We start from the raw sequence: 23,735 nt of genomic DNA, 5'->3' as shown, positions 1-23,735 counted from the left end.
GAATGCTCTACCTCATTTTGTAACATTCAATGTCACAAAAGCATTGCCAAATACGCTTATCCTTCCAGCAGTCCATTTCACACAGTGCCCAGAGCTCTGACTGCAGAACAATTGTACTGTATATGTTGACAAATAAGAAATCATGATTTTCCTTCACAGCCCAGGGGTGAATGAATATATGAAAGACTACATCATTAGCAAAATTAACCAATTTTTCTCTTACATAGAAACATTAATCATCTTCTGCCTCTATTCAGGCTGAATAAAACCGGTCATTAGTCAATAGGAACAAAATTTTAAAGACATTTTTATGGGGAACAGAATATCGTACCTGGAATAACTTCAAAGAGGAACTTCCCTGGGCTTTCTTCATTGCCAGGATGCTCAATTACTCTGTTTCCAGGCAGGAAAATGGCACCCTAAAAATCAACAAACAGGATCAGAACTGCTGTCTTGCTCTTACAATATTATTGATTTTTCTTTCAAACTTTGGTATATGAAAATTATTAAAGAAGGCATCAGTAAATGTCTGGGAACCTGGCTAGGTATGGGGAGGGGTCAGCCAAGCTAACTCTTGGTGCCTCCTTGTGATGGATGTTCAGTGCAGGTACTCCCATAGGGAATGGATACAGTGATCAGATCAGATGGATTGGTACAGGATTAAAAGGAGGCATTCTTTGAAGGACCCTAGAAAGGGGGTTAGAGATTCCTATGACGGGTACAGCGAGGAGTTAACCCTCCCTTCCTTTGTGGGCTTCCCTTTAGCCCTGGCATGAGGGGGGATGTGGCTGGGTCCCAGCAGTGGGTTGGCTGGGACCAGGATGGGGAAGGTAGCAGCCCCGAATATATGGAAAGGGGAATGGAACTACCAGCACTGTACCAGTTTATCTGCCACATACTCCCAGATATTTAAGAATAAAATTGTGACCTAACTAAAACTGCAATCGGGGCTTCTTCCAGCATGACCAGACAATTATAGGAACATAGAAACTCCAGCCAGCTGAACCATGAACAACCTCCTGAACTCAACTCAATATATAAAGCCCTGGATTCTCCATGGTAATCTGAAACTGAATTCTGCAGGATCTCTGGATTCTGCAGCACTCTGGTATGGCAGTTTGGAGATTTTGCAGCATATTTAAATTAAAAACTGGATTTAAAAAAATATTTTAATATGAACAAATGTGATTTCTCTTATATGAAATTCAAAATCACTTTCTAATGTTCCCATATTTTCTGTTTTTAATACACTGACAGTTTTTGGATTGACAACCCATAATTGCATCATAGGGAGATGCTGGAAGTTTGGGCAGCTGTGCAGGGGACAATTAGGCATATGGCACATGGGAAGGTCTGAGAGGCAGTTGTAGATTGTGAGATAATCTCAATAGTTTGATGTTACTTCTAAAATCATCAGAATAATTAACAATGTTGAATGTAAATTTATCAATAGAGATAAGATCCCATGCAGATGAATGGGAAAGTTCATGCTTCTTAGAGCTATTGCGTCATTTTCTGCAAACACAACACTGTATTAATTACACACGCTTCACATTTTTAAATTGATCTTCATAACCATTAGAGCTAGAAACATTTAAAAAAAATGAAAGAAAACTTTGATTCTAGAGCACAATTCTGTGACAAATGGTGGGAAAGGATTGGGTTTCACAGCACTTTCTGCAGGTACATTTCTCTGCTCTCCACCTCCCCCTTCCATCCTGACCAATAACTAATCCCTCTCTTCTTGTTCCTCCCCTTTCCGGGGAATCCTTTGCATCCTGTCTTCACAGCCAGTCTTCCCAATCTGCCCACTTCAGCTGCATAATGGGGACAATCTCTGTGACATATGCTGAAAATCTTTATTACATATTTTATACCCTTTAGGTAGTACCTGGGATTTTAAACTAAATATTCAACCCAAAAAGGTTATCAAAACCAGACTCCTGTTTACCTTGATATCACAACATTAAAAACAGTTTGTGAGATGCACTTAAGTGAAACCATCATTGGGATCTTTTCTTCCCTTGACACCTATATCTGACAGATACATCATTCCTTCCTATGAGACTACTTCTTTTCATTTTCATATGGTGTCATATCCCCCCAAGCTTCCAAGCAAGTCACAATTAAACTATGATGAGTCGGACATCAGGGGGTAAATTTTCAGAGCAGTATGAAGAGAATTAGATGAATAATCTCCATTAATGGGAGATACATGCCTAATTCCCAATACTCTACAATTGCTACAGCAGGGTATGGCCCTATCCTCAAAGTAGATGAGAGGTGACTTATGTAATTCACCCATCTAAATAACTGGAGTCCATTTTCCATTGTTCATAATTTAAGAGAACAACTAAGAATCACAGTGACTGTCATGAAGTCAACTGCATGATTATATTATATACACATGCACACACACTGCAGAGACTACAATTTAACATCTGGGGTGAAACAGACAGAGTAGAGCCAGGAAATACATAATTTAGCAAAGATTCTCTCTTTAACATAATTGTGAATAGACTCCTAACAAAGGGAACATAAGGAAATCATCTCAAGTTAACAGCCACCCTGCTGTGTTTTAGATCACTTGCACGTGGCATACCTTCACTAAGCGTGTGGGCTGAAAATCCTTATGGAACTTTGACTGAAATAACAGTGTGCAAGTTCCTGCAGGATCCATGGCCACTCAGAGTTTTCCATTCATCACCATACCACACACCATAGCCATGCAGGCCTTCACCGATTCAAGATGGACTCAAGTCCTTCTGCTCCAAGAGCCTGATCTTGCAAGGTGTTGAACTCTCTCAACTCCCAATGAAGACAGTGGGAGATGAGTGAGCTCAGCACTTGGCAGGACTGTACTCAGCACCTCACCAAATTGAGCTCTAGAAGCACAAGCCTTTAATACACGATGCAAAGACTTTTTCAGCTGTAGTGGCACATTAGGATCAATCACATGAGCAGACCTAAATTTTTATTTAATAGGGACAGCAGTACACATACTTATTAGCCAGTGCATTATAAACAACAACAGTCCTAGTTGTAATAATTATTGCTTGACAGCAAATACTTTACTGTAATTAAGGTTACACTAATAGTCTGTCCCTTATCTCATTCACGCTACTCCTATACTGAGGTAACTGTATTTACATGGAATAAGTCTCAGGAGATCTGGGTTCAGTTCCTGGCTCAGCTACAGACTTCCTGTGTGGCACAGGGTAAATCACTTAATCTATTTTGTGTAGTAACATTTAATCTTAATACAAATCACTTACTACTACTTGTGTAATAATACTTCCTTTCTCCCACCTGTTGCCTGTCTCGTCTATTTAGATTGTAAACTCTTCAAGGCTGGGATTGGCTATAACGTGTTTGTCCAGTTCCTCAATCTCATTCGGCATCTCTTAGCATAGTGGTTCCCAAAGTTTAACAATCTGTGAACCCCTTTCACTAAAATGTCAAGTCTCGCGAACCCCCTCCTAAAAATGAATATTTCCCGGGATTTGCTCCTTTACCTGAGTATAAATTATAAAAGCAGTGATCTTGGCAATATAAAATTTGTTTTTATGACTTGCTTATTACACACTATTTATTATTTAATCATTACAGTATTTTTATTACATTATGAAAACAGCAACACTCTTCCAAAATCTCACTTTTGTAGCTTGTATCACTTTGAATAAGCCTGTTATAAGACAAGACTCCTATGTTTCATCAAGGAGTATCAGATGTGAAAGAACATGAAGGTAATTAAGAAGCCAACTCAAAGAGTTCCTCCTACACAAGCATTCAGGTGTTGAGCAGTCCAGGCAAACAACGCACATTAAAACAAAGCTTAAGCTTGTTCTTCATAATAATTTTAAAAACAAGACTAGCTGCCTATTTAATTTTAAAAACAGCAAAAAATATCCACCTCCCTTTCCATTTCTTATAAGGAGTCTTGAAGTTTGATAGATATGCTTGCTTGGACCTGCTTAGCTCTTGGAAATCCAGGGGCTCCGTGCTGCTGGCCCCGTGCTGCCCGGGGTCCCTAGGGATAGCTCTGTCCTCCATTAGGGAATTTTTTCCTGAGAACCCCCTGTAACATTTCACGAACCCCCAGGGGTTCACAAACCCCAGTTTGGGAACCACTGTCTTAGCACTACTGGAACACAAAGGACAATAAAGGTCCATGTAACTGGAAGGTTTGAGCAAATTCTGTTCCTTATGTTATGTAGGATGAAAGAAATACAGCTCTTTTGCATACGAGTATCTAAAAAAATGATTCAACATTGCAATCTGAAAATTTCCATGTGGCAAGTCCTTACCGTCTCTCAATCCGAGTCTGAGTCTATCTTTGAATTGGCTTGGAAAATAATTTGTTGGTAGTTCTTTTTGCTCAGAGATTTGGCAGCTCTTTCGTGGCTTCATTACCCCTCCCCATCTGTTCATTTCCCTAACCACATTTTAAAGATCAACCTCGTTATGCTTCTGGCACTTTTAATATTTATAGCAAAAGTCAAACTTTTCTTGAGCTGCCCTTGATTGTTATCTAATCTTTGTTCTAATTGCTCGCTATTAATGCTGAACTTATTTGTACTCCAGTCTATCTCTAAAGTTCCTCGCAGAGCCCTACAAATGGTGTAGGGCAGGGGTGGGCAAACTTTTTGGCCTGAGAGCTGCACTGGGTTTCGTAAATTGTATGGAGGGCCGGTTAGGGGAGGGGGTCGTGGCCCGGCCCCCACCTCCTATCTGCCTCCCCGGACTCCTGCCCCATCCAACTGCCCCTGTTCCCTGATGCCCCCCTACAACCCCTCCCCCATCCATTCACCCCCGCTCCCTATCCCCTCACCGCCCTCGGACCCCTGCCGCCGCATCCAACCCCTCCTCTCATTCCTGCTGGTCCCCCTAGGACTCCTGCCCCCATTCAACTCCCTGTCCCCCCCCCCCGACTGCCCTGACCCCTATCCACACCCCCGCTCCCAGACCACCAACCAAACTCCCCTGCCCTCTATCCAACTCCCGCTGCTCCCTACCCCCTTACCGCACTGCCTGGAGCACGGGTGGCTGGAGGCGCTACAGCCGCGCCGCCTGACTGGAGCCGGGCCCCGCTGCTACCATGCAGCACAGAGCACCGGGTCAGGCCGGGCTCTGCAGCTGCGCTGCCCCAGGAGCTCACAGCCCCGCTGCCCAGAGCATTGTACCGGCGGCGGAGCGAGCTGAGGCTGCGGGAAGGGGGGACAGCAGAGGAGGAGCAGGGTCTAGCCTCCCAGGCCAGGAGCTCAGGGTCAGGGCAGGACGGTCCTGCGGGCCAGATGTGGCCCACGGGCCGTAGTTTGCCCACCTCTGGTGTAGGGACATTTGATGGTCTTCACAATCTACACTAGATTTTTGCTCTCTAAATCAACTATGTAAATCCTTCACTCGGATTACGTTATGCTCCTATTGACTGGTAATGCTCATCATTGTTTCCTAGGCCTCCAAAACGTTCAGGAAGTACCACCCACCAAAGGATTAATTTTAAAAAGCTATTTTCTTTGCAGTTGCATGGAAACAGCATGCTCAACTGGTAGTTCCAGGTTAATTTTTTGAAGGGGGCAATCGAGTATTTATTCAATCATTTGAGCATGCAGATGCTAAACTATTTTTGTCCATGTATGTTTTAGGGCCTGAAAAATGCACATGCAGGTGTTTGTGTACATAAAGCTGTATGTTCACTAAAGAAGGCCAAGCTGCAGCTTGTTTGAAAAAACATCTTTTTTTGTATATACATATATATTTAGTCCTCTAAAACTCACTTTAAGACATATTTCCTTCTTTGATTTGAACGTTCTGTCCTGCCCCTACTTTCACTCCAATCAACACCTTTTATTCCCCCCTCTCGTCTTTTTATTATTACTCTCAACACATTTCTTTGAAGTGTCACTGTTATGATTTATTTTTAGCCCAAGTCTAGGAACTTGGCCAACCATAACCACATATTTGAGCCTCTCTTCTTCCAGGAATATCCCGGTACAGTGGGGTAGCGTATGTGTGAATGCGTGTGCTCACACAGAAATTACTCTCACTAGGTAAATCTTTCTACTTCATTTTTCCTACTCCTTTCCTTTTCCTGCTCTGTTGTTGTTTAACTATATATTCCCTTTAGTTTTATAAATTCACTATTCGTTTTTAAAAAAGCGTAAATTTTTACTTTTTATCTCTGTTTAATTCAAGTACAAATAGTAATGGAAAATAGAGGACATATCTCTAACCAAGCTTCGCACCATAGTATCAGTGCACCCTGCATCTCCATATCCATTGAAATTAAGCCACTAGAAAAAAACCCAACACTAATAACCCACACTTATCACAACTGTGATGGCCTATGACATGCCAATCACTAGTTGAAATCAGTGTTTTCAGTTATTAAAAACAAGAGAAAAGTTAGCAGTGATACAGTGTGGTAACATCCACAATGAGGAGTGTCTCATTTTCACAACAGACGACAGAAAATCTGACAGTGATCCTGTGACGGCAAGGATAACGACGGACAGAAGGGTCTGGAAGCTTGTCAGAGAAATCAGAAAAAAAAAGGAAGAAATAGGAAAGAGCATGTTGACCCAAAACTGTTTTCAAAAGGAGCTGCAGCATAAATCTGACTCTAGATTGACCTGTTAGCCTACAATTCTCTGCCTGTGGGACACCGCATCACAGGAGACTAAAGAAAAGGCTGTTTAAGTGTTTATCTTATTGAACCACAGATCACCATATTACGTTAAACAAAAAACACTGGCTTTAGTTGGATCCATGAAAGATTAAAGGAACTGATTTATGGAAAGGAGTTTATCCTCACACCTGCCAACTTACTTCATTTCTGCATTTATTCACCTAGGGGCAGATTTCTGATACCCTTATCCATACTGAGCAGTACCTTAGTCTGCAAGAAGACCCATTGCAGTTGATGGAACAAGCCACAGAGCAATACTCAGCATGAGTAAGTATACCAGAATTTAAGTCTTAAAAAAAAAGTTCTAGGAGCAGAACTCATCACCTTTTACAACATCTAATTTTCCCCCTTTTCATCTAAATAAATGTATATAGCATGTCTAATCTTGCAGGTTTTACTCAGTCCTTGTTCAGGCAAAATTCCAATGGGAGCAGGTTTTCTTCAAACCTCGGCCATTTTTTCAATTGCCTTCTTCCTACATCTCTGAAAGATTCTAAACTGTTTACTCTTTGATAATGGCTTCCTCTGTTAACAAGAACATTATATATGGGTTTTTTTCTCTTCTAGAGTGAAAACCTTATACATTTGACACACATTTTTCATTAGAGGTCAAAGATGGAATATTAATATTAGTTTTTGGTTTGTTCCTAATAATTCCTGTTAGGACCCAGAAATCTGGTTTGATCCCATTTTTTATTTCCACAGCTACACAGATCTCCTGAGGTGAGTGTCTTGTTAAAATTTTCTTTCATTAAATCAATCCAATCCATGTAAAATTCCATAACGGGTTTTCTATTTCTGAGTAAGGACTGAAGGATTAAGCTCAATACATTTATAATAACTGCAGCTGGTCAAAAGTGATTTTTTTTTAAATATAATTTTTGTCCTGTGGATTTTGAAAAGGAACAATTTTATTCAAAGCTTTAAAAAAATTAATAAAAAAATAGGGATTTTGGCTTCCCCATTTTGAAAAGGGAAAAGGAAGTGACAAGAGGAAGCAGGGGGGAGGGCACCCAAACTAAAAATGTAAATGTTATTACAAAAAAAATTGCTTTTGAACAAAAGGCCATTTTTCAAAAATATTTCCCACCAGCTTTAATTGAGAGCCTTATGCAGTTAATATCCATCTATATACATTGGGATCAATCTTTCTCTCATTGAAATCAGCTGGAGCTCTGAACTTGGCCTCAATAAGAGAACGTACGTTCTAACATTTGTTAATATATATTGAGTTTGTTCAGGTCTTTATATGGCAAAGCCCAATGCAAAACTTAATCCCCAATCCTGAGAGACCCTGGCACTTCCTAGAAGTGCCAAGTGTCCTCAGGTGCAACTAAGTCAATCTCAGCACCTCACGGGATCAAACTTATACAAAACAATTTTTCAGAAATGTATTTTTCCTCCCTGGTGTATTTAAGCCTACCTTTCCTATATGCTAATAATTCCTTCATGACACCTCTGGCGGTTGCTAACCCAGAAAAAAGAGAGAAGGGGTTTTCGTCACGTTTCTACAAGCAGATTTGTTCTACTGGGGAAATAAAACAAAACTTTGTGGTTTGTTTGCCACAGTTTCCTTACCATTAATACAGCTTTATAGAATTATCCATTGAACATTAAGCAATAAGAGGCCAGACTAGATAATCAGAATGGTCCCTTCTGGACCTGGCATCTATGAATTACACAGGTAGGATATGCCTACACTTAGAGTTCCATGCAGATGGGGTGAAAGTAAAACTGAACTCCTACCGGTACGGGGCTGGCTCTGTTTCCCCTCCCCCCCCTGGAAGGGGCAGGGCCTCAGGTGGAAGAATTTAAAGGGCCCGGGGCTGCTGCTCCTTTTGCCCTTCCCCCCTGTCGGCGACCTGGGGGGGTGCAAAAGGTGCAACGACATTAAAGCGCTGCCACAGTAGCACTTTAAAGTCAGCTGTACAGGCTGGTACCGGCGGCCACTTTTTACCAATATGCCATACTGGCCCGTACTGCCTTACTTTCAGCCCTGCATGCAGAGTAACAGACACTGCACTCCCAGCTAACACGAAATAAATATCAGTGTAGACATAGTGTGTAGAGTAGGGATATGTGGGGGACGGGACATGTAGGCTATACCAGTGGTGTCCAAAATTTTTTGATTGCACACCCCTATCAGTACTGCCGAAGCAAAAAAAAAAAAGCCACTCGGACTCCCGCCCGAACTGACAAAGCAAAAAAGAAAAAAGTGCTCCTCCTACTGCGCACTCCCAAGGATCCTCTTGCGCACCCCCTGGGGTGGGTGCACCCCACTTTGGAGACCACTGGTCTACACGGGCTCTCTACACAGCCAAGGGGATTTGCAGTCTACACGGGCTCTCTACACACCCAAGCAATACCTCCCATGCTACATGCCTCATGTTAGCACTACAAAAAATAATTTTCCCTCTTTTCATGTGCTGTATATGTATACCTGCATACTTTTTTTCATTCCATGCATTTGATGAAGTGAGTTATAGCCCACAAAAGCTTATGCCCAAATAAATTTGTTAGTCTCTAAGGTGCCACAAGGACTCCACACTGTTTTTATTTATATTAAAGGATCCCAGATGGAAACACCATACAAGGCAATTACCGAGCTTCATAAAGAAAAGATGCACTTGAATGGTAATTTGGGTTATTTTGCAGTCTGTCCACAGATCTGTTGTTGGAAACAAACAAATATCAAAGAAGAAAAGTTATTTTTAAATATAGCTTTGTTTGTGCAACATGCACCTGGCTTCTTCAGGCTGAGGGGGAAAGTTTTAAAGAAAATGAAACTAAGAACTTTTTTTCACTTCCCATTCTGTCTGGTTTCACACAAATCTGGATGGTATTTACTTCCCCTTTTGATAAATTCTGTAACTATTTATATAGCATACCAAGATTATCAGAGAGTGAACATTTGATTGGTGTCTTACCATCTGTCAGGAAGTTTCATATGAGCATTCAGGCAATCAGAGAATAAATCTGTAGACTAAAGAAAGCCCATCCCCCTCTGTGGCATACAACTGAACTACAGTGAATACAGTGTTGATGACAGCTTGCCTTCAGGCATCATTTTACCATCAGTCTCATTGCTCAGTTGCACTGCTGTCCCCATGTGTATAATATATGATCTTTCTTTAGTGCTTGGATAAACCATGAATTTTCCAAAGTGGCTGAAGTGTCATACAAGCTTCTGAAGTTTCAAAAAGTTAAGCATCCATTCCCCTCGCCCCCCGACCCTCTGCTAATGGTGGTGGGAGAAAGAGAGAACAACTACTTGGGGGAAAAAATCTCAGACCTAAGAAGGGTATTCATCTCGCTCATAAAAACCTGGAACAGATTTCCAGTGAGGGTGAGGGTGTGGGGGCGGAAGGGGGGCAGAATGATTGCTTTGAGAGGCTATCAAGAAAGGGAAAAATATATTTTGCCTAATTTCAAACTCATTTGAACAGAATGGGTTCAAAAGTCTGACACTGTTTCTCATGTTATTGGACTCTCATTCCACTGCTGAAAAAAGTAGCAGCATGGGGAAAGAGAAAAATCTCACGAAACACATACACTATGGGCTAAATTCTGTGTTCTCTCCACACACCCTGTGCCACCCGTCTTATCCCTCTTCTCTGCCCCAAGTGCCAAATTTGGATCACTATTTATATACATGTTCTTGTGGCAAGCACGTGGGGGATAACGCACATAGTCCCATCAACAGCTTTAGCAGTGTGCACTTGAAGGAAGAGAGAAAATGGAGCAAAGCTACTGCACTCATCAGGGTCCTGCAGCCTGACTTTCTGCTTGCTAGGAGATTGCTCAGCCCCTGGAGTTTGAAGAGCTGGTACTGGGATGAACCTAGAATCCTGCTCAATTCTCATCTCCCCTACCCCACCCAAAGGAGATCTACTACCAAACTGCCTTCTATAGCACATAGAATATATCCAACAGTCAGGAATGGTCTGGTTAACTTAAGAATTTGTGGCCTAGTTTTTAAATCAGACCCCAAAGCCATCAACAGGAGAGGGGTGGGCGGGAAAACCTCTGGTTAATATCTTGGCAGCACATCATTTCTACAAACCAAGTGACACCGAAATGGTAGCCGAATAATTTTTTCCTATAAATGAGAACGTTACATATTAGAAGCCTCTAACACAGGAAAATTGCTTCTCAGTAAATTAAGTGACTGATGAAATATTTTGTTCTGTGGGGAGTGGATTTAAGGAAGCCAGGCTAGTTTGGATTAGAAACTTAATTTGACAGTATGAACTAACAGCTGCAATATCTCAATTGTACTCTCTAAGACACACTGTATCCTTCTCTAATCCCCTGTAACTCTTGGGGCATTCTTTTGCATATGAATATCATGCTAAGCAAGCAACAAGAGCAAGAATATTTACCGCATAAGCATCTCATGACAGTCCGATGACAGTGTATTTTTCATCTTGTACTTTCTATTCAGCACGGTAAAATTGGTGCATCAGCTGTGTAATTTGTTCACCTGTCATATCCCCTTACGTTTCTGATACCTGAACACAGTATTCAAGCCCTGTTTGATCTTCATTCCTTGCACTAGACCATCAAGGGTTCAAGACCAATCAGATTTTCCCCATCGTCTCCTTATGAAACTCCGTATATTTTCTTTCTGCGCTCAGTATTTCTTAACTTCTCCCTTCCTCTATTATTTTCATTTTGTAACTGTATTACTGAACTCTGTAAAACATTTTGAGATGCAGTTTGTATGAAAGTGCTATAAAAGTAAGGGCCTGATTATGCAACTGTTAGATTGAGCAGCATCTATTCACTACTGACTTTAATACAACTACTTTCCAAATAAATGACAGTGAGAGAGTAAAGGTTGCAGCATTGGGCCCTATAGTTGTAGGGTATGCCATTATTATTTATTTGTACTTCAGTAGCATCCAAAGGCACCAATCAGGATCAGGGCCTTACTGCAGTAGTCATGATGCATACACATAGTAAAACAATCCATGCCACAAACAGCAATTAGGGTTGTCAATCCTCCAGGATTGTCCTGGAGTCTCCAGGAATTAAAGATTAATCGTTAATTAAAGATGCTGCCATGTGATGAAACCTCCAGGAATTCATCCAACCAAAGCTGACAAAACTAACAGCAATCTAAATGGACAGGTCAGACAAAGGTTATGAAGAAATAGATGCTTTGGCAAGTAACATAAAGAAGCATAATAGATTATGCTGAATTTTTCTGTTATATGGGATTGAGGACACATGGCTAACATTAATAGTTATTTGTTCTTTTTGCAGCATCTTGAAGGAATAGCTGGTTTCCCTTTACTCCTATTAAGGAATATATTTATGAATAAATATGTTTTGTACAGGCTAATGTCTTAACTAGGATTTCAGACTCTCTTTGGCAAAGGTGCTGCTTTGATCAAGTGTCCTAAGCTTTACTACTTTAGTCAAACATTAATGATAACTGATATATCACACATCCAGAAAAAAACCAACTCATATGGCATGCTCTCCATGGTTCCACCTGCACAAGTGGCTAGTCTTAATACGTTTTAACACACTTACTGGCAGCTCCAGAAATAAAAAAATCACTGTATTCCGAACTCCATGGGAAGAGTCTGAATTTATTGTCATGAAGCCACATCTTTATTATCTCAGATAGTAGCATTTCACAGAGCTTAGCTAGTCTATATAAGTTTAGCTATTTGTTCTTTTTTCCCTTACAGAATATCATTTGAAGAGAAGATCTGAATCAAGTAGCCAGCGGTTCTCACTTCTTCTATTCTCCTTAATTATCTGTACCATTTCTACATTATCAACTTTTCTTTCCACTTTACAGTAGAGCAGCTGTCTTAAAATATATTTTTCCCTCCCTGATTTGAAACTCCCGTGGGAGATTTTATGAAAGATTTGTAAAGTTTCAGAAAAAACTGAGTTTTCATTTAGATGCTTTTTATTTCATCCTTACTTGGAAGTTGGTTAACCATAATATCACAGAGTTTTCTGTGCTGGTATGGTAACAAAAACTACAGTGCATGTGCTAGTGAATGATCCATGTTCAAATGTGGTTGATTGAAGTGAGGCATCTAAAACTCGGTGGGATTTTCAAAATGGCTGAACAAATTCAAATAAAATTCACATTGACCTCCATGGGAGCAGTCAGGACTAAGCACTTCTGAAAATCCAACCTCCTATTTTCAGAACCGCCACATCTTCCCAGATCCCAACAAAGTCAGTGGCAGCTGCAAATGTGCAGCCCCCTGAGAAATTACACCTGCAATTTAGGTGCCTAACTTTAGGAATCCATATTTAAACATTGTAATATTAGAGCTCATTAGCTTATTGTGAGAGTGTGACATTCATCAAGTCATCCCATTTAGGGGATCATTGTTATTCTGCATTTACTGAAGGAAAAACTGAGGTACAGACTAGCTAAGTGACTTGTCTAAATCACAATGCAAATCTGTTGTAGAGTTGAAAATACAACCCAGATTATCTGTCTTCTGAGCTTTGTTTTACCCCAGTGTTGCTTACAATTATGCAGTTTATAAACAATATTACACGTTGTGAAAGCAAAACGACTCTCTGACTCCCCAGCTGCCAAAAACAGAATAATCTACCCGAGGTCAGAACGTCACTCCAACATCACTTCAGCCTCTACTGAGAGAATCTCAGATATCAGTAGGTGTGACAAAAGCATGCAAACCTTTCATGGGATTAAGCTTCAACCTGGAGAAACCATTATGCCTATTAGATCTGACTGTTTGTGCCAGTCATTATCACTACATTACGTGTATTACATTAACATTAACTAACAACAATTGATTTTAAAACATTCTACAGTCATTTACTTTGCTTCCTGCCGTTATAATCCATCAAATAATTCAGCGGTGATTGCATAGCAACAAAATTACAGTCTAATAGTTGCAGCCTTGCAGGGTCACTCGCGGTAACTGTGAACCAAACAGGGCAAATGTTCTGCCTACTGATCTGAGCTGGTATTTTAAAGCTGAACAATGTTATTCTTCTCTTCAGTTCAAGGGGTAGATGGTTTTCTAATCGAGATTTTCCCCTCCCTATGTACTTTGGGGATTTTCAGTCTCATCGCTGGATATTTTATGATGAAAACAAACGTACAGTAATTATAAATATTGGCTTGCCTTTGTAATACACGCTTCATGTTGTGCTGCCTAACACAGAGACGACTATAAAGACAGAGGGAAAAAATCAAAAGCATCAAAATGTATAAGGAAGGGAATGTACCAGACATTCTATACTTAAGTGTGACAGATTATTACTCCTTAACCTATTAATAAAGCTATTAAAGTAACACTATTACTAGAGGATATAAGACAGGCACAATGAGGCCAATTCCCCACTGTCTTGCAATTTGTGAAGCCATTTATATCTGTGCAGAGTGAATACTAAGCCAGTATAAAATGCTACCAATAGGAGTGGCAGTATTTTACAGATGTATATGACTACACCAGGTGCAAGGCAGTGGAGAATCAGGCCCAATAAAGGTTTTGTGTAGAAATGATACATTGGTGGTAAGAGGATCAATCTCCTTGCTAAATGGTCAAAGTGGATGTGAAATTCAGCTAGAAGAGGAACAGCCTCTCCCTTGCTTTCACTCAAACCGAACATTTGCTATGTTAAGGTGTTATAGGAAAATCAGTTGCTGCACATGTACAGAAGCCATTTTGGGAGTTGCAGGGTTAGCCCCTAATATTGGTAGTTCTCAATAGAAAAGGAAAAAATGGCCAACATTAGAAGAATGGCTAAAGAAAAGGGATGTTGTATTTTATGGAAAAATGTACCAAATGCCTACAAGGGAAGATAGACAGGTGATAATAGAGAGACAAGGTGGGTGAGATTATATATTTTATTGGAATAACTTCTGTTGCTGAAAGACAAACTTTTGAGCTACACAGAGACAGTTATTTGACTACCGTTTAGTCAGTACTCAGATACACTTGCCTGCAAAAACACCATTGCATTTGACCTTTTTTCCTCCGTTTTAAAACATTAGGAAAGACAGAACCGTCTTTCAGTTTATGAAAATCCTCAGAAGCAATAGTTTAAGGGAGCCTCATCCTCCATCCAGGAAAAAAAAAATAAAAAAACCCTTGAGGAGTACCTCATTGCATAATGTTTCTCTGAACAAAAAGCGATAAATTAATTTTTTAATTGTTGATATTGCATTAATACTTGTTTTGTAATGATTTGCAAAATGCTTTTATTATATAGAAATAAATACAGCTGTCAAATGTAATGGAATATAATTAAGTTTTCTTTTTTCTCTTGCCACATATTTCACTTCATGATTCAATGCCTCTTTCTCAGCCTCAGGACAAGCTAATGAAGCATTCAGAATACTAGAGAAACCTCCAGAGTTTTTCCAGAAAATGGAAAACTGCCAGATTCATTCACAGAGCCACACAAAACTAAGTTCACATACAAAAACATTCTAGATGCATGCATAGTACAGGACAGTGGATTTCATTAGTTATATGAAAGACTTTGGAGAGAGTTAATTTATTATGTGGGCAGCTAAGATGAATCACCATCTCCTGATAATGGCTGAAAGAATGCCTGGAATTACACAGCACAGTATCTCTCTACATCCATCTCTATCTCCCAGCATTAATTGCTACCTTACTGCCTAAAAGAAAATTTAATATGTTACTTCAATTCCTCTAAATTCTGCCAGATATCTTTAAAGTTTTAAGACAGATGTTGGATGAAAAGGAAACAGCTTTTCTCTGTATAGCAGATTTGCTGAGGTATCTAGTCTAGTTTAACACGTCTGCCATACCCATCCCCCTCCCCCCCGTACATAAGCTTATTTACTTACATGCAGCTAATTTTTCTTGAACAATTTCAGTAGAAGAAAGCAATTATCCCACTATCTTTTTTCATTTCTTATCTGTTTTCGTCACAAGAAGTGGAAGGATTAAAAAATGAGCAAACCCCTAGTAATGTTAGTGTAAGGTACACCGGTACATCTCAGACACCGCACCATACCTAATACTAAACATTTTGAAGGGTTTGTCTACACACCAGCTTGCACTGGTTTAATTTAAACCAGTGCAGTTAAATCAGTACAATTTTGTGTGTGGACAAACTTCTGTGGGTTTAAAAGGGGTTATGTTGCTTCAGGTTGGCCCTGTACATTTACAGGGGTAAACTAAACTGATATAAGCCAGGTTTAAATGGTTTTAAGAGGGCCCACATTCAAAGCTGCACGGATTTAACTAAACCTGTTTTTTAAAAAAATCACATCTTTGGTTAAATCAGTGCATCAAAGTCTGCAGAATGGGACTATAAACCCTAGAGCAGGGGTTCTCAAACGTCATTGCACCATGACCCCCTTCTGACAATACAAATTACTACACAACACCAGGACAGGGGACGCAAGCCTGAGCCCGCCCAAGCCCCACTGACTTGGGGTGGGGGGAGGGGTGGAAAGCCCCAGGCAGGGGCCCTGTAACCTGAGTGCCAACACGCAGGGCTGAAACCCTCAGATTTTGGCCTTGGGTGGTGGGGCTCGGGCTTCGGCTTCTGCCTTGGGCCCCAGCAAGTCTAAGCCAGACCTGGCAGTCCCAACCCACAGTCTGAGAACCGCTGTCCTAGAACCTTGCTCCTGAAAGCTGCCCACGTTACAAATCACAGTAAGCCACATCTAAAGAAAAACATTATTAATGGTTGCAAAATCGAGCACTCAAAAATTAGGAAATGCCAGAATGAAGGCTGCCCATGCAACCCTTGCATGTATGCATTATGACTCAGTCTTTAATTATGCAATCACATACTATTTTTTCCACCGGAATAGAATTTGGGGGAGGGGGACCGCTGTTAAACAAGGCCTAGGTGTTTAACTGCTCACATTAAGGACGATTAGACTAATTTTTTAAGCAAATCAGTTCAGAGCTCCCCTTTATGAGTCTGGTTAACCTCTGGTTTAAAAGAAGGGAGCCTCTGCACATTAAACACTAATTGCCATGTGTATCCCCTTAATTCTGAATTTTTTATCTGGAAATTCAGGGATAGGAGAGAGGGAAAGTCACTGGGAGAGATATAGGTGTGTGCGTGTATATCTATTACATGCACATTGATGAGAAGAAGTGATTGAGGGAGGAGGAGATGTTGGACAGGTAAGAGGAGCAATGGAAAGAATGACTTGAGAGAGATGTCATCGGCAGGGATAAAGCAAAAATTAATAATTCTGTATGGAGAAGTGCAAGATTACAGGGTTTGGACTCAGCATTTCGGAGATTCCACAGGCACTTTATAATGAAAAAAATTAGAATCTTGTTACCATCTATGGAATTAATTTGCAGAGGTTAATTTACTTACAAGAATGGCTCCCTACTGTTCCCTGAATGCAAAAGGAACAGAGAAAGAATTACACATCAACATTAATACAGCACTGTATTTAAGGACTAATGAGTTGGAGCAAAGCTTATTCTCCAGCTTTCACACAGATCTGTGTGCATGAAAATGCTCATTAAAATTAGACATCATACTGCACATTATGTTTTGTTCAATAGACAACATTGGTTTTTGGGGGTGGGGAACTGCTGAATTACCAGGGAAGACAGATGTGTCTCAGCTGAACTGTACTTAATATAGATCCTGTTTATAAGAAATTTAGCAAGTTATTGGAGAGAGCTAATTCATCCCCCTTTCTGAAATGACTACCAAGAAAGAAAGGGCCATTAAAACAGCAAACATTGCGATTTAAACATACCATATCTAAGGAGAAAGACTCTTGCCTCCACAATTTTAAAGGCCTCATTCCCAAGAGAGAAATCTTGAGTTTAAAGAGACTTTAAAATGGATAACTAAAAGCCGTGAAATTATTGCCCAAATATTTGATACTCTGGCGCAGGCAGAGAATTTCAAGTATTGACCACACATTTATATAATTAAGGTCTCAAATGACAGCTACAGAAATGAAAGTCTTGACATTAAGAAGCAGCAGAGGGAGATAACTCAGTGGTTATGGCAGAGCAAGCTAAAGAAAGTAACTCATTAAATGTTGGACTAGATATTGTTGAAAGAAATTAGGAGGAGGATAAAAGAAGGAATCTCATATCCCACAACTGAGCTCAAAGAGAGATTCCAAGAGCTTTCTGGCAAAATGGTTGCTTCAAGTTCTGGGAAGTCACCGCTTGCCTATCCACTTTGATTTAAATGCACAGTTTCTTACACTACGCAAGTCAAAAAACAGCAGCCATTTCACGTTATTTGTCACCTTTGCCACAGTTTAAGGTCCAAATCTAAAGTCCTTTCTCCTTTTTTTATTATAATTATTCCTTAATTAGATAACTCATGCCATCCTGTATTAAAATAACCAATTTTCATTCAACAATTATCTTTTATACAATGTTATTTTAGTAGTATTATCCAATAATGAAAATCACTGAATGTACCACAATGATCAGTGATGCAAAGCACAACTAAAGCTGGCTTAAATGGCCAAGCAAGGAGTCCTCTTGCACAGCCAAACCCTGCAGTAGTGTCGCTCAGATGAACCACTTTTGTTGCCCTGCATGAACCACCTTTGTTGTAACTGGTGCCTAATGTAGCTAGTCATGAGAAACTGGCCAATAGCAGCCAGTCAAAATGCGAGATTTACTAATGGCATTTGCAATTCATAACATTTTTCCATTCTATTGTTAGCAATAAAAACAAACTGTCACGTTGCCACATTCCCTCATTATCCTCCATTTTCAGCTCTCCTCCCTCCCCATTTTCTGTGTTTTATAGTTTGTGCTGAAGGATTTTTTTTTAAACAATTGGTCCCCTTGAGTTCTCTGGAGGGCAGTGGAACAATCCCATCTACCTTCTATATTCCTCACACACCTCCTCTCACTTCCCTTCCTTGCTCCCTCTTGACTATTCTAGCTCCTTTCCTTACTGCTTTTGCTTCTTCCCCCTCCTTTGTGGCTTCCCATTCTTCTGAGAAGATTCTGTAGCTTAAACACAATAGCTACATAATGGAGTCAGAAGCGGCTGCTTGTTTAAACAATCAGGTAAGTCGAGACAAAACCCTCCACTGGACTGAGGTAGAGGAAGCCATGCTGAGCTGCTGGGAAGCACCGAGCAGCCGCTATTGCTCAGAAGAGAAAAAAATGGGCCCTAGAAGAATCTATTGAACCCCTTTTCCTTGTTGCACAATACTGATATATGTAAATGGAAGAAGACACTCCAAGGTGTAGTCGTGCATGGATACCTCATTTTGCAGTTGGTCATAGCACTCAGCTCTCTACACCATTCCTAAAAACTTGCCAGAGGCGAGCGACTGATGCATGCTCTTTGTGCAGGCCCTCTGCACAAGGTGAATTTCACATTCTGGCATTCAGGGCCTCCAAGGCCTTTTGCCTCACTCTTACCTCTTCAGTGTGGGCTTAAGACATGTGGCCTCATGGGGGTCTTCTGCACTGGAGTGGATTTCACCATAAGTACAGTCTACTCTGCCTTATGGTACTCAGTGTATTCCCCCATACTTCTAAGTTTTTCTCACTAACACCTAGAGCATCCTAGTTCAGCTTTGAACTCTTCTTGCAGAGACCAAGACCTTATTCCACACATCACCTTCCATTTCAGCTGCTCCAGCTCGCAGAGCAGCTCGAGTTTCTTGCTGCGCAAGTGATGTGACATTTGGCCTTCTTAGGCTCCTGATAAAGAGCTGGCTGGCCTTCATGGGTGCACTCAGGCTTGTAGAAGAAAGCCCAAGTTCCTAGCTGAGCTCCCAGGGCTGGCTCCAGCATTTCTGCCACTCCAGGCAAAAATTAAAAAAAAAAAAGCCGCAATTGCGATCGGCAGCGGCAAATGGAAAAAAAAAAAAAGCCGCAATCGGCGGCGGCAGTTCAGCGGCAGGTCCTAGAGGGAGTGAGGGACCTGCCACCCCCGAATTGCCGCAGGTGCCGCCCCTCTCCCTTGGCCGCCCCAAGCACCTGCTTGTTAAGCTGGTGCCTGGAGCCGGCCCTGTGAGCTCCTAGCTGAGCTGTAGAAAACTCGGATGGCCTTCTTTGCCAGTTTGCTGCAACTCTAATTGAAAGATCAGAGTTGCCCCATTTAGAAGCTTTTGCTAAATGATTTCTCAGAGCTCCTGAAATAAGTAGAGCTGCAGCAAAGAAAAATGACAGCATTAATTTGACTTTTTTTGTGCTGAATACAGAACAGTTCATTAAAATCCTAAACAGGTGGCAAGTCTGGCAGCCCTACTGTGTGTATGCTGTAGACAGATTTATTATGCCTTTCATTCTAAAATATTTATGCAGGAATAGATTTAGTGAGATGAATTACCTTGCTCACAAGAGCATCCTGTTCAAGGCTGCTGTGATAACTGTCATATCAATCAAATTAGGCTGTAAAAATGTTACCATCAATTTTATAATTATCATCAATTATTTATAACTTTGGTATTCTTTTCATTAGTTTTCTATTTCAATTTTGGAACAAGCCTGATGATCATTTTTTACTTGGCAGAGGAAGATGGCCCTACAAAACGTGGAAAGTAAATAGAGTAATTCAATCCAACCATTGGCTATAAAGGGGGTTAGTTAGATATACAGAGTAAAGCAAACAGTCACATATGAATAGCATATGAACATTGGTTCTAAATGTGCTGCATCATAACCACTAGCTAGGGATAGGCAGGCATATAGACCAGGATAAAACAGAGGCAGCTTCAGATTGTTATTGAATGAAGTAAACACCAAGTGGAGTTAAGTTGCTTGTGATGGAATGAAATGCTCAAGGCTAACTAATGTTTCCAACATTCAGGGTATCCATGGTTACTTTGTTGTGACGACATGAGACCTGCCAGGATGTGAAACAAGGTGAGAAGGGATGTTGGATTTTTTTTTTTTTTTTTTTAAAGTATTTCTGTTTACCTGTAACAGAAAGTGTGGCATTGTTTCAACTGTGCTCACGCAGTGGAATTTAGCACAACTTTGAATGGCTGGATTTGATTTACTTTCAAATTTTGTTACTCACAGACTTGGATTCTGTTTTTGCTTTGTAGGACCAGGAACAACTATTCTGAACGGACTCCTGTTTTGTTGGGTAATTTGAAAGCGGTACAGATTACAGGATAATTTCCTCCTGGCCTCTGAGATTTGCTGCTGCTTTTATCCCATTCAAAAGGTTTACTAGAACCAACAGAGTCACAACAAGGAGAATTCCTGACAGTGTTTGCAAACTATCCAACTACCACAGAGTAAGTGAATGAATGTTTGAGGGTGTATTTGATTTTTTGGGGGTGAGGGGGGAAGGAAGGAACTCAGGCATACATTAGGGAAAATACTTAATGGCTCAGAGATCAATACTTGCTTCTAATGCAAAAAGTTCTGATATTCACTTCAACCTTTTTCAGATGTCTCCAAGGAAAGCAATCTTAAGAGCTTTCCTACATCCCACTGTAAGTTGTTGGGCTGCCTCATCAGCCCAGCAAAGATCAATACAACACAAAAATCTGTCTCAGGCCCTTGCCTCTGGGCTCGAGACAATTTTAAGCAAACTGCCAAAATAAAAATAGTTACTTTGTTTCAAATGGACTACAATTCACAGAGCTTATTCCTCACCCTTCTGAGCCCTTCACCTAACCCTTTCACTCCTCTGGCACCATCTGACCCCTTTTCCCAAAGACACAACTGACAGGCTGCTAATAAGTCACAGGTTGGGCTCAGCCCCAACTCCTCTTAAAAGGTTAGCCATCCTGTGACACTACCAGTATTTCTCTGGCTAACCCACAGGTATATATCTCACTAGTTCCTGTGCCATAACATTCATACAATAAAAGTATTCTACTATGTCCCTGTGTCTTCTGTTTTGTGCTAAAAGTTATTGCTGTGGTTGGATGGGACACCTGACTGGCTCTACGGAACGTCTAAAACCATCTACTTGCATGGAACAAAGGCCATTGCTGAACAGACTGGTGTCTGCCTTCATTACTATTTACACAGCACCCCAAAAGAGTGTGAGGTGCTATGCAAAACACAGAGCAAGATAGGTCCCTTCATTGAAGAGCACACCATGCACAAATATTATATTCAGTAACTCAAACCCAGAGGAAAAATTCACTTCCTACAAACAGCTGCATCAGCCCATTTCTGAACAGATTTTGTGTTATGAAACCAAAGACAACTTTCTTTAACACGAAGTAAAAAACTTCTGTCTCTAAACAGCCTGTTTCCCTTCTCCGAAGAAGAGTTTGTTTTGATTACCCTTAGTGGGAGGGTTTTTATGGCTTTAAAAAAAAAAATGATGTGCTGATGAGATTTTGTTCCACTTTAGGGGACTGAGTAGATTTCCATCTTGGAACACAAATTTATACTGTAATGTAATGACCTTCCTCTTGAGTAATAAAACAAAGGCTCATGTCTTCAGCTATGCAAAGATTACAAAACAAGCAGCTAGCACTAAACAGAATGCAGATGTGGAAGAGGTGACTTTTCAACATAAATGTCTATATCAAACAGAATTAATATGAGTGGCTGTATCAAAGCTTTCAAACGCACCAATGGAAGCTCAGCCACTTGCTTGATATTCAGCACACCTTCCTCATCAGTTCACCTTTACTGACATGCTGTCTGTTTCTTAGCTTTTATTCAAGACCTAAGATATGTCTGGCCTGTAGCCATTTAAATACAAGTGCCATTCAATAGAATGGTAAGCATTATAACACCTTTATGGGATTCTTGTCCATCTTTAAATGGCTTGAGGCAGCTACAGTTTCTATTTAAATAGTCTGATATACTCTAACATTACAGGAACTGTCCTGCTTTTTTGGATTTGTGATGTTCATTATTATTCCAATCTGTCCTGGGCCCCTGTTGTATTATGCAACGTACAACGCAAAAGAAGGCTCTGTCCTTGCCCCAAAGATACATTTACAAGTAAGACGCATTGGATATTAGAGTGATACCGAATACATATTTTTCAACTTTCACACTTTAAATAGTTAACAATCCATTTTCTGCCTTTCAATATCATCTTTTAAGTTGAGTTGAGCAATGAGTCCAATGAGATATACTGAGTTTCTATTAAGAAAAAGCAGCAATTAATCAATTGCCCTAGTCTTTAAAGGAAAAAAGACATTAATATGGTCTACACATTCTCTCTGATGAAACAGAACTATAATATAACGTGATCTAACTGAACCAAGATTCAAGCACCTCATACCAATCAGTCTGATGCACTAGCATTTTTTTTTGTCCATTGCACCTGCTTTTAAAGAATTACAGTTTTTAAAAGTAGTAAGCATGTTCACCTGCCTAAGTCTAAAAAGGGGTGAAATGTTTACTACTCTTTAAGAGACGTTAAGCATGATTCTTGTCCCACACCAGTTTCACTTACGTGTAGCTGATTAACATCCATGAAGTTATTCCTGACTCAGACTGATGTAAATGATATCGGAATCCATTATATTGTAAAAAGAGATGCAGTGAAAAAATCACCAACAGCCCAGATTATTATGAGATGTGTGATGTTAGACACAGCAACATTATAGTGATATATTTACACTATAGCTCAAATTCAAACAGCATCATATTAAGGTTCATTTTTTCTTGCATACAAATGAGCCAGTGAAGTCAAGGAAAGTTTTAACCCAGTAAGAATTGAGTAAGGATTGCAGGTTTTGATCCTATATGATCCAAATTATAGTAGTCATGAGCTGAATTTGTTCCTCTATGACCACGGTTCGTCATCATAGGCCTGATTCTTCCACCCTTATTCATGTTGATTAGCACCATGCTCCATGAATAGTTCTACTGTTTTCACACTAGCAGCCTCCTGGGGAAAGGCACTACTCCAGGGGTCGGCAACCTATGGCACACATGCCAAAGATGGCACGTGAGCCGATTTTTGATGGCACACGGCGGTGGGCTGAGCCGCTCAGCCCACCGCCACTCTGGGGTTCCAGCTGTTGCCCTGTTGCCAGCCGGGGTACCGGCTGCCGGCCCCACTCAGCAGCACCCACTGCTGGCCTGGGGACCCCCAAAGAACCCCAGGCTGGCAGCAGACTGAGCAGGCTGGCAGCTGAGACCCCGGCTGG

At 40.6% G+C, this 23,735-nt stretch overlaps 1 protein-coding gene across 5 annotated transcripts in view; it reads right to left on the bottom strand.

Moving 5' to 3' along the window:
• The window catches only part of ARHGAP24 (Rho GTPase activating protein 24), a 337,655-nt gene that overhangs the window by 207,160 nt on the left and 106,760 nt on the right, over positions 1–23,735 (bottom strand). For all 5 annotated transcript variants that reach the window (XM_054030215.1, XM_054030223.1, XM_054030224.1 and 2 more), the window contains one exon: positions 332–419. In XM_054030215.1, coding sequence (XP_053886190.1) covers positions 332–419 — 88 coding nt within the window. The remainder of the gene's footprint in view (positions 1–331; positions 420–23,735) is intronic.

This window comes from Malaclemys terrapin, chromosome 5 (genome assembly GCF_027887155.1).
Source record: "Malaclemys terrapin pileata isolate rMalTer1 chromosome 5, rMalTer1.hap1, whole genome shotgun sequence".
Classification (NCBI taxonomy): Eukaryota; Metazoa; Chordata; order Testudines; family Emydidae; genus Malaclemys; species Malaclemys terrapin.
The sequence above is the reverse complement of the archived record's forward strand: the minus strand, read 5'-3'. Positions and strand labels throughout refer to the sequence as shown.